The 13891-nt window shown below is 37.0% G+C and overlaps 1 protein-coding gene across 1 annotated transcript; it reads right to left on the bottom strand.

Moving 5' to 3' along the window:
• Positions 1-299: 299 nt before the first annotated feature.
• On the bottom strand, positions 300-11487 carry LOC137710720 (phosphatidylinositol-3-phosphatase SAC1-like). The gene is made up of 16 exons (XM_068449831.1): positions 11240-11487; positions 10959-11163; positions 10692-10857; positions 9542-9764; positions 9059-9135; positions 8605-8792; positions 8387-8484; positions 7252-7385; positions 6322-6456; positions 4774-5104; positions 3633-3754; positions 3127-3231; positions 2729-2941; positions 2387-2578; positions 1785-1896; positions 300-720 (listed from the first exon to the last, which is right to left on the bottom strand). The coding sequence occupies exons 1-16, from the start codon at positions 11375-11377 to the stop codon at positions 472-474; spliced, it is 2688 nt and encodes an 895-aa protein (XP_068305932.1). The 5' UTR covers positions 11378-11487; the 3' UTR covers positions 300-471.
• Positions 11488-13891: the final 2404 nt, after the last annotated feature.

Below are 13891 nucleotides of genomic sequence, written 5' to 3'. Positions count from 1 at the left end.
GAAATCTAAACCAGAAGAGCAGATCGACAAATTTGGAGTTTTGAGAATTAAAGAATGTTGGAGTAATTAAACCACCTCCGAAAAGATTGAGATTTGATCCCTGCAGTCTTAAAATGACGAGTACAGATGAATCAGAAAAAACCGAAAGTTTTTTAGACCCCAAAAAACAAAACAAAAAAAAAAAAAAAAAAACACCGATGGATGAAAAACCAGCTTTTTAGACCCCAAAAAACAAAAAAACAAAAAAACCACCGATGGATGAAAAACCAGCAGCAGCAGAAAGTTCATCGAAACATATTAGAGGTCAAGCAGTAACTTGTGAATCCTAAAGACGGAAATGCCTGTAATTTGAACACACTGTATTTACATTTATATGCACATAGTATAGCTCAACCTTGTTTGATACTAGTAATATGTATACGGCAAGATTTAGTAAATAATGTTTGCCTCTTACACTTCATTTAGCTCTCTTCAAATCCTCTGCACCTTCTCTTCCCCAATTATCCACCTCGTCAACCAGCTCGGATCTTCAGCTAACAATTTACATGATGCAGGGATGCTCCCAAGATCACTACCAATTTGGTCGTATTCCTTGAGGGCTGCTTCCATCTCTACCTCAACATCAGCATCGTCGACAATGTTAAATGTTCCCATATGAAGAGCATTAGCATAGTGCTGCTCCATCTCACGATCATTTTTGAACGGCTCAATGCCAGGGCCCTGCACGTTGAAAAGTTTCACAAAAGCATATTAAGGATATGAAACGTACCACATATGTGAGAAGAAAGGCGAAAAAGGACATGTCCTCAGGTCTCTCTAAGCTCGATATACAAGAGCGTCAAACTTCAACAAAATACCAGATAACCATGCAAGCTTAAAAAATTTATATATTGCATTTGCAAGAGAGGTATTTTGGTAAAATGAATTATTACAACAGTATTTTAATTGGAAACCTGAGATTATAACAGATCACAGACGCGAATCCTAGACTCCTCACATGGGCCCCAAATCAAAACTCAAACTTAGACCCCAACCCCTTGATCTGTGAACCCCAACCCTAGACCGGCATCAAATCATACCCAGACCGGCATATCCATACAGTTCTGGACCCCAGCCCAAACTTGGAGTCCTGCGCAGTCCAAGCCAAAACTCGGAACCCGAACTTTCGACTTGAATCCTAATCCCTACCTCAGACCTTAAACCTTGAGCAACAACCCCAAAGCCCCAAGCCGGGAACCCAAACCAAATATACCTAAACTCCACATGTAATCCTGCTTAATAGGTTAGCCAACAAAACTCAAGTCCTTAGAAATCACATGACATTGAAATTCTTTGGTGCATCTAAATGCATCAACCAAACAAAAATAGAGAAATCAGGGAGTTAAATAGTTAACCGTTAATACATTCGTTATTGGGTTTTCTTTTGTTTCCTTTTAAGAAGAAAACTTCATTGAACTATATGCCCAAAAGGCACACTCGTATGTACAATATACAAACCTATCCGTTAAGTAAAATGTTAACCTACAGAAAAAGAAATTTATAATTACGTTTCTTCTACTTTGGTATACACTGATAATAGGAGATATTTAAAAATATATAAAGAAGCAGAAGCTGGAAAAACCCGGAATGTTAACAATCAGAAAGAAGCCTATTTTTCTGGTCAGAGAATGAACACAAAGAAAAGAAACAAGCACTTTCATTATTTTGCACATATATATGTCAGACTTTAATTCTTAGAGGAGATACCAGACTTGTCCATGTTTGGAAATTTAGAGGTACCCTACCTGACATAACTCAGCATAGTGCTTGTATATCTCACTGTTTTCATCTTGATCACCTAGAAGCGTCCCACCGTACCACCCATTGGCTTCATCTACTGATGTCATTGAAAGGTACCTTGGAATTGCAGCAGAGAAAGACATGATCAACAGATACACTCCATAGGATACCCCAGAGGCTTTTTATACAATTTAAGTATGCCTACAGGTTACTGGAAAACATGGAGTAAAGAAATGAAACATTATAATTCAACAGATTTATCTGTGTATGTATATATGTATTTATTTTGTCGATATAGATGATGATGCCAACAAGCTATTAACATAGAATTCTAAATCAACTTAATTACCCTATAATACTACTCTTATCAAAATTTCTTCGGGTTACTGTTTTATCACCCTCATTATGACCATTTCCCTATATATTTTTAGTATTAATCCTTAGCACCCAACTAACATTAGAGGTCACGGTATTCACAACAATGTATAAGCCGTCTACATAGAGATGCACAACACCTTCATGTTTCCGCAGATATTTAAGATAATAAACCAGACAAATGGGAGGCTTTTCTCCTATGCCAACGTAAAAGCATTTCCATATAGCATACCTCTGGAAGATATCCTCCTCACTATCATTGGCTTCAGAAGAAAGCCAATTTAAGTCACAAAAGCCATCAACCCCTGTCTCGTTACGGTATCCTCCATTACTGATTTCATGTGAAGTAATTTTTGGTGCAGAGCCACTGTCTTCATATTTTCTCTGGCCAAAAAGCCAATTTGGGCTTTTCAACTGTATTTCACTGAAAAATACAATTCCAATGTTCAGTAATTATAAAGAGAATTTGCCTTGGGTCCCAAGTGTACAGGATAACCAAAGACAGAGATGAATAATCAAATCACAAATAGGATGCTAAACAGGGGTAAAAACAGCTTAGGTTGAATATAATTACGCTGCATCAGGCGCCACACTAGAATTTGCAGGACCACCACCTGGTCTTTGATCTGGTTCACTACAAAGTCTAACATCCCTTATTGAACTACACGTCCTTTCAATCAATTTATCAAAAGATGTCAACTTCATCCTCAAAAAGTCTTCTCTGCAAGCAGGAATAGGGGCAAGAGTGTTTCCCAATCCTCCTAAGTGCGTATCATTTCCTTGTGGACTGAAAGTTGAAAATCAAGAATCTTACTCTAAAAATGGATGATTAAACTGAACCATTAACTTACAGAAGACTTGGGAAAACCGATTGAAATAGGTATTATAAATGTACAACATGCATCCCTGCTTGTGTATGTTTGTGCAGAGACATGTGCAAAGAACATCAATTCCGTATACACAGAGATTTACCACACATCGAGGAGGTCATCAATTCCAGATACATGAAGATAGTAATCAGAATCCAGCTCCCAGAGAGCAGTTTTCCCATCTTGTGGTTTGAAGTAACCCAAAAATCTGGTAAAACCCACAAAAAGATCAAAGTTTTAGAATTTTTTTTTAAGAAAGGCAAAAGAGAGTATGATAATGTGCAACATAACATTGTAAATCAAATTACAACACAGTGAGGTATGATATAATACAGTACAACATCGTTCCAAATGTAAAATAATACGACATAGAGTTACTAGCTCCTCAATACATTCAAAACCACATAACCATACAACTGCTACAGCAACACGAGTGCCCCTATCCATAGATGCATCTATTTCTTAATGCGAAATGGATAAGCTATTGATCAGGATCAATTTCTATATTTTTATTTTATACGAATTGATGGAGATCGTAGTAGGTAATAAGCCTTATCTGTTACTACACGAAAGAACAGATTAGAAACTACAGAGAGATGAAGCAAGTACAAATTTATGGCGTCTTGCTTTTCACCATCAGTGTAAGCATTGCTGTAGTATCTCTTGATAGACTTCAGGAACTCTCTTGATTGGGTTGTGGCTTTCCACTTTCCCTGCCTCTCAGTAAATACCTAGCGTTCATGATAAGGAAAAGGCTTCAGGAAGACATATAAAGCTAAATATGGAAATTCGAAAACTATACACAGTTACACAGAGGCATATATACATACAGAAGGCATTAGTAACTGATATAAGTAACCAATCTAGAACCATTACATCCAAAATCAAAACACTACAGCACAGGCACGAAAAATATTCCCACTTTTAAAGTGATTTTCTCCTAATCCTAAAAGGAGATCTAAGAACTCGAGATTGGTCACTTAGTTTAGTACTTACTAGAGCCTTATTCTTATCTATATAGATTAACGTATCTTCTCCCTCCACTTTAATATATACTTGGACACAATGAGGGTGATCTGATAAAGACCTAAATTTAGTAGGGTTGTTTTGCTCTTTTTGTTGCAGATTGCACTTCAAGAGTGGACTCCCTGAGTTCATATATTTGTTTTAGATTGCATCTTAGGGGTGAACTTCTGTTGAGAATGAATCCCACATTGGTGAGAGAAGGGACCTTGCATGTGCTTATAAGTAGTTGGTCTACTCCCCATATTGCCAATTGGTTTTATGGTGAACCTCAACTTTCTTCAACTCCTTGTCCACTGTATGAATTATACTATTACTGTTTATGTCTTTATAAACTTCTCAAGAAAACCTTAAGTGAGAAGTTAACTTGAAGACCACACTGTTAACACCCACCATGCAATGTGGTGAAATGATCCGAACCGTCTATATTCAGGTTCCCCAATCAAAGATGATCCTCACACAATGACCGTCAAATTTAAACATTTTGACGATTTTGTTATCATGGGTCATCTCTATCAGAAGCATTGTATTCATCTTTTTATTTCACCACAATTATAACACATTGGTTTGTGATGTGATTTTTTTTTTTTCTTCAGTGGAGATCTTATTAGAGTTATAGAGTTCTCTTTCTTTTTTAACTTTCAAGTTAGAATTATAGGGGTTGATCTATGACATCTAGCAACTGATAATATGCATACTCTAACCCATGAATAAAATAAGAACATACAGTGTTGTGAGCTGCAGAGCCACCATACTGCTGCGCAAGGGCATCTCCCATGCTCTGATACATATCCATGAGAGCTGCAGCAATAGTGCTATCAGGATCCACTTTGGGCAGATTTGTCAAACTCATTGCATGAAGTTGTCGGCCTAAAGCTGCAAGGCCATAAGCATACTGGGCAACATTGGTTCGATCCAAACAATCAATACAATTCGTGCGCAGAACGCCACTTTGAAAATGTGGTGGTTCACCGCTAAAATTATCAATTTTCTTCTGTTGACTAATATCAGACTCCCTGTCCCCAGAGTTTGCTCTCAGATCTCTAAGAGAAGCTTCCCTGAAAGAAAAGGAAGTCTGAGTTAAAAGAAATACTAGTTCAGTCTAATACCAGTGTTAATTAGCAAGCAAAACAATATCGGTTTGAATCGAAAATTTGGCGCTCATGTGCACCATAGCACCTAATTTCTGTATATCAAACCCTAGATGGAATGACCAACTGAGCTGTTGAACTGAACCAGCACCAATTGGGTTATATCAGAATCTCTGCTGGTCATGGGGGACTGGCATAGGAGATAAAAATGTAGGAAATTCAGATAACCAGACAATGACTGGGATTGCCAACATGCTAGTTCCAATGCAACACGCTAGGATGTGTTCAGGAGTGCTTTGAACAGTGCCAAAAGTGCTTCTTAAGTGTCTGATTTAAATATAAACAATAGGAAGATTTCCGATTCATGGCTTTGTCAGAACCCCCCCAGAGTGAATTCTTTTCCCCGAGATTTTGGGATATAGATACTGTAAAAGCCAACTCATGTTTCCACTCAATTTTCATACGAAGATGTATTACGTCAGGGCACCATTGGGTGGTGGTTCCTCTCTTTTATCACATCCTGGTGCTGGCTGTAGCCGTGGGAGGTGTACACTTTGATTTTGAGAAGCATTTTACTGCTTCTTCAAGAAGAACTTTATAAGTTGTCTATGGAAGCACTCCCAAGAAAATATGCATGATGCACTTGAGTTTTTAAAATGCTTCTAAATTTCTAATCAAGCAGTACAAACAAAAGTGCAGTACTTCATACAGAAGTGCTCCCAACCAAACCCTATAAGTAAGAAGTTCGCAGTAAAGCATGATTGTGTTTCATCAATGGGACATCTGGCACTTGTCTGCCTCCTAGAATTTATCCGATGCAAATTCATTCAAAGATAACAATCTAAGTGCAACTGAGATCTGGAATAAATCTCTGAGAATAGAGTAGGGAAATCACTGAACCAGCAAAAAAGTGGGTTATAGGATACCAATATTTATAATTATGCATTGCTCACTGGAGAACCAGCATAAAAGAATTGGAAAAGTGGTGAAGCTTAAAAATATCGCATGCATGAACTGTAACATGTCACCACAAATGTGCATGGAAATCAGAAATTAGGATAAAACAGTACAACTAGTGTTAAAACTTTCCTTTTATTTTCCCAATAAAAAAGAGGACTGATTCATATCTATGATGACTCCATAACATTTGCAAAAACTAAGAAACCAACATAAAAATTGCACACCTTCCCGTGCTTGTCCGGCTTATTTGATTGGGCCTCCGTTTAACAACCCTAGGTTTACCACTGTAGTAAAAACCAGTCAAGTCAAGCGCCTCACTTGCCACAGCACCCAAAACTGCTAAAACATTGGCAGACTTGCTTTGGAAGCAGGAAGATAGAGAACGGTTAGACAGAAGAAAACAAATATAAACACAAGCAGTTAGAGATGATTATATCGAAAGCATTGCAGAGTTATCTATTGGTAAATAAGTATACTTCTTAGCAAGATGAGAAAGTGGGAGCAAAATGATGTATACCTATGTGAATGATATATACATATATAAATCTGTGAGCCTATGAAACAGAATTAGTCATTCAATGTAGATATGGAGTATCAGATACCAATATGGCCTGATGCATATCAAATACTCCATATGAATCAATACAATTTCGTAAAGAATTTCTAGGTCTCGACAAAAAACTCACTCCCCCACGATGCTATGTGTATGTCTTATTTCAATTGTGCGGGACTCCTATAATTGTTCATGTAAAGGAAAAGGAATTTTGGTTCAATTGTGCTTACTAAATTTTAAACAAAACAAAAATGGGGATATGCTTTTCATACTTTTATGGTTGCAACCAACCATTAGAGAAGTGAAAAAAGAAAAACATAGAACTAGCCTGCACCACACCAGATAGGGATGTTGTTTACCCTACTCTTATCTTAGCCTGCACAACACCACAAAAGAAAACATATATGATACAGCCTGGTTTTTATTCTCCTATTCTTATCCTAGTTTTATGGAGACTTTTTGTATCGTATTTAATCATGTATCCTATATCTATCCGTGCATCATAGGTGTGTGTGTGTGTGTGTCTGTGTCTGTGTCGACTTCGCCAAAAAAAGAAACGCAAAACAAAACACAAAAGGAAAATGAAAACTCAACTGGTTACCTTTTTGCAAACTTGTGAAAGTCCCAGTGAATAAACTTAAGATGGTTTTCCTCCGAAAATATTTGATTCAAGTACCCAACTGCACTTGCAAACTCGCGCCTCAGCATCATTTCTCGAGGCCTTTTTTCGACAGTCTACATTAAAATTGTACGAGACACATGAAATGAAAAATAAGAAGAAAAAATTTGCATGATGGGCAACTGATAAATATAGCTTAACTCGTAATTCCAACAAAATATTTATCTCTATGTATATATGTATCTTGAGTAGGCTATAACTCAAATAGTGTTTAAAAAGATTTCAGCACCAAAAATATTTTTACCAATTGACATCCACGTAAGCACAATCTCCCTATGACACAAACACACACACATGGATAGAAAACTCAACCACTGTAGATCAGAAGCACAAATAAATCTGCAACTTATACTGAACGTCAGGCAGATGCGAGAAACAAGAGATGCATCTAATATTCACTATTGCGCCATGACAGTACACCAAGCTGATATGATCCTCAAATAGCTACAACTTGTTCTACAACCTCACTTGCAGCCAACAAAAGTAATATGGAGGGCAACGTATTAGCAAAGTTTCAACTCATTCTCTAAATAACCGAATTTATCAAATAGAGTATCTACTATGTGGCGATAGCTATCACATAATTATTTGCCCCTGCAAAATAGATGCACATTAAATTAATGTTTCTCGCATACAACAGGTTGACTTATAAAACCTTGCTTTAAACTATTAACCACAACTCCGGCATCATTGTCAAAATTTTCTAGTTTTGCATTCTTTGTCTTAGTAGTAATTTTTTAAAGTTATCCCAAGTTGGCTGAAAAAATTGCATATGTTGTCTTTATTAAATATCCAATAAACAGTTAGCTCTAGGTCTAATGGTATTTCCCTTCCCAATGTTGGAAGAGGTACAACATTCATTATGATCTGAATGCACATTTATCAATAACCCCTCCCTCATTTAATTAAAACAAAAACAAGAAGACAAGAAGAGTTATTGGTCATCCAACACATAAAAACGTTGTCCAATAACATGCAGTAATAGTAACAACTAACAATATGAGATTATGTTTTTATTGCCAGCAGCTATTAAGAAGCCATATAGAAATAAACAAACCTTGATCAAATTAAGCACAATAACTGGGTTGCCATATCTCCTTGCCAGGTCTTCGAAATGTAATTTGGTAGCCTGATATGTGGGGTCATATCTCTGTACTAAAGCCAGAATAATAACATGCAAAAAATGATTAATTCCAATGAAGCCTTGTAAACGGTGCATGTGACGTGTAGCATATGATTCGAATGAAACTAATATGCATCAAATAGTGTTCTTACATATAATATCAGGCTTAGGACTAAATCTTGAAGCTTCTTGTGACCAGAAAAGGGGAATCGAGCCACGCATCTGGACAACAGAACTCATTTTTCCTTTGCATGATCCAGCTTCTTCGTCGAGGATTATCTGCTCTGTCTCAACATCATTTGCAACTCTTCCCCTATCATTCACTCCCCTTTTCAAGTAACTGTAACCCAATTGAAAACATGATTAAAATATTGACATGTTATACAACAAGAATTTTCTGTATATCAAAACATTATCAAAGCTAATACCAGTGAAATTTCACCCTCAAAACATAAAACTTAAATTTTTTTTTTTTTAAATTAAAAAAAGAAAAAAACTTATAGTCATAAAAATTTGACTTTTGTTTTTACATGCCATATGGACAGCTTTGTCAATAATTAGGAGAAATGAAGATGGTGCTGACGTAATATTCAAATCACAACATACCGTGTTCCTGCAAAATGCCGAGAGCGTCTAGAGACCAGAGAAACACTGAAGTCCCTACCAAAGATTGATAGCCTAATCTGCCATCATCAAGTAAACTAAACTTCATCCAGATATTTAACACATATTCAGTTAACAAGTTTTTCTTTTCAAAAGAGACAAGTTTTATCTAGAAAAAAAAAAAAACACAAGGAAAGACGAGAAACATGGGTGACCTGTCCATCAGACACCTAAAGCATCAGTCAAAAGACCAAAACTCATAAATCCCTCAGCACAAGGTAAACATAGGTAGCATGAGAAGTAAATACATACGAGATAAGTTCACCAAAATGAATAGATAGGATATGAGCAAATTTTATTAGTAAAAAATGTAGGGTACGTCTAAAGCAGTGTCGTTTTTGGCTGGCTAAAACTGTCTATGGGTTCTGCACCAAAACAATCTCATTACCACACACATACAGTGAGAAAGAGAGAAGAGTTTCATACCTGCTTAAAATGGCCATGCACTAATGCTATTGTCCAGATTGTGTTATTGCACCTTGATCGAATAGCTTGTGTTAGATAGGCATTCCATACAAATATATTATCATATGGCATCCTTTCTTCACCCATTGATAACACATTTTTTTGCAAGCTCTGCATTATAGGATACGTATAACTATAGAAAAAATCTTTGGTCAAATCAACACTGGATAGAAGCTTCTTGTACCTACAGTTACGGGAGAAAAATATAAGCAATAATCTATAGAAGTTCAATTACGAAATATATTAGTTGGTTATCATGCAGATGAGAAAAATTAAGCCTGCAGAGTACCGTTACTGTACATTTTGCCGTTTTAAATATGAAACACCACCTACTGATTAGATAATGGAACACACCTTTAAGCCCAACCAAAAGTGGGATATTAAGTAAAAAAGAATTATATGCATCTTCAAACGATCACAGATTAACTGCATAGTTCTTATGTTAAAGATATCCACAGGATATGGCATTTGCTTAGCCAGTCAATTTCTAACATCACATTCACACCCTTCTCCATTTACTATCCTAAGTCACCAACCCCTTCCCAATCCAACTTCCACGTAGTCACTACGGGAATTTGAGAATGAAACCATTAGCAGTGTCATTAATGAACAGTATATTTGTGCAACCATCACTTTATCCAGCTAAGCAAAAAAGGTAAACCCCCAAAGTAAATTATATCTCCTCTAACAGGACACCAGTAATTATAAACCAGGGTTTGTGTGTTTTATGTGTTGAGGAACACTGGTGTAATAAATTAAGTGACCCCATAGAACTTTGAAGCAAAATTTTACAATGTCGGGACCCTTGGTGGGTATCCTCACCCTCTCTGTCCCTGAGCTTAAAACACTACCCATCTCCTAGACACATACCAAAAGGGTTTTACTCTGAAAGCTTCGCTTTCTATCTTATTCTTTCGGGTATTCTTTCTGGCCTATTGTTTCTATACAAGCCCGATGTATGAGACCAATGGTGAGAGACCATGTCGATTATACAAATACATAACCCAGTGACCGTAAATCTCTAAGCAAAGCAATTATATCTCTGCCACATTTATGCTATCATTTAACAGTCCAGACAACAAAGAAACATGAAAACAAGGGAGAATATTACCGCAACTCGGTCTTAGAATGAGCAATATCGGTTTGAATCGAGACGTGCGGAATAGTAATCAACTGGCTCTCATCAATGCTATAAATCGCATGACCACATATACTTCCTATTTGCCGACGCTTGGTGACCAAAATCAAGTAATACGATTCCAGAAACTTAATGCAACCTAGCAAAACACCAAAACCCCATACAAATAGTAAACACAAAACACACAAGCACGTAGTTCGTCAATCTCTCCAAGTACCCATTAAGGTCTAAGACACTGACCGGCGATCCCATAAACCTTGGCCACAAAAGTAAGGCCTCCGGTGGCGCGATTGCCCTCGGCGATTCGCTGAAGCAGACTCTTGATCTCCTGCGGCGAGTACACGACGGGGTCTTCGCTGATATTCAAATCGTCGGGCTCCGATCGGTCGATTTTCAAGACCCGGAAGAACCGCTTGTTCCGATCGCTTCCGATCAAGTAAAATCGCTGGAATTGGAAGCGTCAATTGGAGGAGAATGAAGAATTGGATTGAATTGGTGAGAGAGAGTGAAGAATTGGTTACCTGTCTGGTCTCGTAGAGCTTAAACTTTTCGAGGGAGTAGGAGTTGGGGTCGGCGTCGAAGTCGTTGGAGGGGTGGACTTTGGCGGAGGAACGGACGTATTGGGGGATATTGGGCTTCGACTTGTCAGGTTTCGCCATTTCTGCACTGCGGATGGAGGGAACGAAGAACTAATATTCAGAGGAGAATGGAAATTGCCGGTTTTATTTGGACAACTTCAAACTTGTACCTGCTCCGGCGCGCTTTTTCTTTTTTTTTTTTTTTTTTTTCCGGTGATTTGTTGTTGTTGCTCTCGTAAGTCGTAAGTACGCGTATAATACACATACGTACAAAAAAAATAAAAAATTTATTCACGTTTAAGACCGTTACGTCAAATACGTCAAACAAAATGACAAGTGAGTGAGTGGAGAAGAATTCTAAGGAGGCGTAGTCAAATTAGGATTTGTGAGGATTTTGAAAGATTTTAAAATTCTAGAGTAATCAATTAAAAGATTTTAAAGGATTTTGGAATCCATTCAAATCTAAGTGTAGTCAATTAAAGGATTTTAGAATCCTTTAAAATCAAGGTGTATTCAAAAAATTAAGATTTGGGAGGATTTCAATAATTTGTGGATTTTGTGGGATTTGAGAGCCAAAAGTATATATAACCAAGACTAAAAAGAATCCAACCTCACTCTCAATCTCAAGGATTTCAAATCCTTCCACCACAATTCACCACAATCCATTCAAATTCTTTGAAAATTCATATGAATTTTGTAGGAGTCTTTAATCTTCTTAAATCCTATCAAATCTATCACTTTTAAAATCCTTTAAAATCTTAGTTTGACTACATCCCCTAAGCCCGTATTTCAGATTAAAATACATTATTGTGTTCTTCAATGTAGATATCATATATAATGTGACAGTTGAGTCTTGCTTTTTAACTGTCTTTTATTACGACAAACAAAAATAGAGTCAAATTAAATGTCAACTAACGTGCTTATTTCTTATTGGTAATACATCATTTGGTTTAAAAAATTTGATCTCCTTAACATTTATATTCAATTGGTCACACTAATCATCAAATAAAAATTTGATATATCATACTTGACAATCCTCTTTAAAGATGTTCTAACGTATGCAACATTTTTATACATTTTTCAACGAGACAAAATATCCATTTTTTATACAAGAAAAATAAACTTAATACTCTGAACAAATAATTTTTAAATAAAGGCCGAGTTTTGATAGATAAAGCTCCCAAGTTATTGCCGGTCGATTATGAAGCTTAACAAAACCCCCTCCCCCTACCCCCCCCCCCCCCCAATATTGTTATGTAAAAAATAATAATGGTGAAAATATTTTTAAAACCATTCTTTAGTAAAGATGCAAGTAAATCCTAAAAAAAACACTTAAAGTGCTTCCTAGAAGAAGCACATAACTCGTGCTTCCTGGAAGAAGCTTATTCCAGAAAGCACTTTAAGTGCTTTTGGAACCCAAAAACATGTTCTCTAAAAGTGTTTTCAGTCATTTTAAAAGCACATCCAAACGAGCTCAATACTGTTAGCAACATTTCATTTATCAGCTGCAAAATGTTCAGTTACACATGTTGTTGGATGGACATATATAGACATGGCAAATACCATCAGAAACGCTACTTGATGGGAAACCAAAATGAGGATTATTGTATCAGTTTCCCAGCAGCAGCTCTGTAATTTTAAAAGACAAATGCAATATTACACACAACCCTTTCAGACGCTCACCTGTGCTCATTTCAGTACTCGAATCGGACCTCAATCTTTTGGGAGGGCGATCCTCATTAGATAAGCCCATCGCTTGGTCCTCCTGCCTCACTGTCACTGAGCACTCTCTCTTCGACTTCATTTTTGCCTCATCATTGGAAGGCAACTGTTTTCTTCACACCAAACTAGGGTCCAAATCCACAATAAACTCACCTTCATCACAGCCTTCCAAATTGAACCCATACCCAGCGAAGGACGATTTTCATAGGATGCCACTACGTCTACTGCCACTGGCCTGGAGGTACAAATAGTGCCGTTGGTGGAGAAAGAGAGAGAGAGAGAACCTGTAAAATGATCTCATTACGAGCATCAGAGATCTAGTTCAGCCTTCTTCCACTAGAACGAATTTTATGGACTTTTGCAACTTAACCAAGCCTGGAATTTTTGTAAAGAGCCAAAGTATCCATATTTGAGATTTCTGATCAATTTGGGATTCTTTTCTGTCTTCTTAGTGCAGTTGGTCCTTGAATTTTCCAAGCCCTTTTTCTTAACATATGTGCCACGGCAATCTCACATGCCACCACCTCCTTGATACGCGCCATAGCTACATTACGACTATTCCATGGAGCCGTAACTTTTGATCCATTTCCCACATTGTTATTCCTTTTCCATCAGTGTATATGCTTACATATAAAGCTTAGCCTAAGAATGAAACAGAAACAAAATGTCATAGTCCCTACGCAAATTAATCAATCCACATATGAACGTACTTTGTCACTGTATAGTGTATCGGTGTTATGCAGTTTTTAGAAGAGAAAAAGGAAAAGGTACTGGAGCAAGCCTAGCACATCTTTAGAGAGAAAAACACAAATCCTCAAACCACTTTTGAGTTATGATTATCAGCATAATAGACTTTTATGATAGTACTCTGTA

Source organism: Pyrus communis, chromosome 1, assembly GCF_963583255.1.
Source record: "Pyrus communis chromosome 1, drPyrComm1.1, whole genome shotgun sequence".
NCBI classification, from domain to species: Eukaryota; Viridiplantae; Streptophyta; class Magnoliopsida; order Rosales; family Rosaceae; genus Pyrus; species Pyrus communis.
This window is presented reverse-complemented; position numbering and strand designations above follow the sequence as displayed.

What these genes read in the sequence shown, in the direction of transcription:
- LOC137710720 (XM_068449831.1), bottom strand. Translation starts at nt 11,377, where the DNA reads ATGGCGAAACCTGACAAGTCGAAGCCCAATATCCCCCAATACGTCCGT. An exon ending in AGCTCTACGAGACCAGACAG is followed by an intron (nt 11,164 to 11,239) that starts GTAACCAATTCT and finishes TTCCAATTCCAG; the next exon opens with CGATTTTACTTGATCGGAAG. An exon ending in AAGCAAGACGCCATAAATTT is followed by an intron (nt 3,232 to 3,632) that starts GTACTTGCTTCA and finishes GGGTTTTACCAG; the next exon opens with ATTTTTGGGTTACTTCAAAC.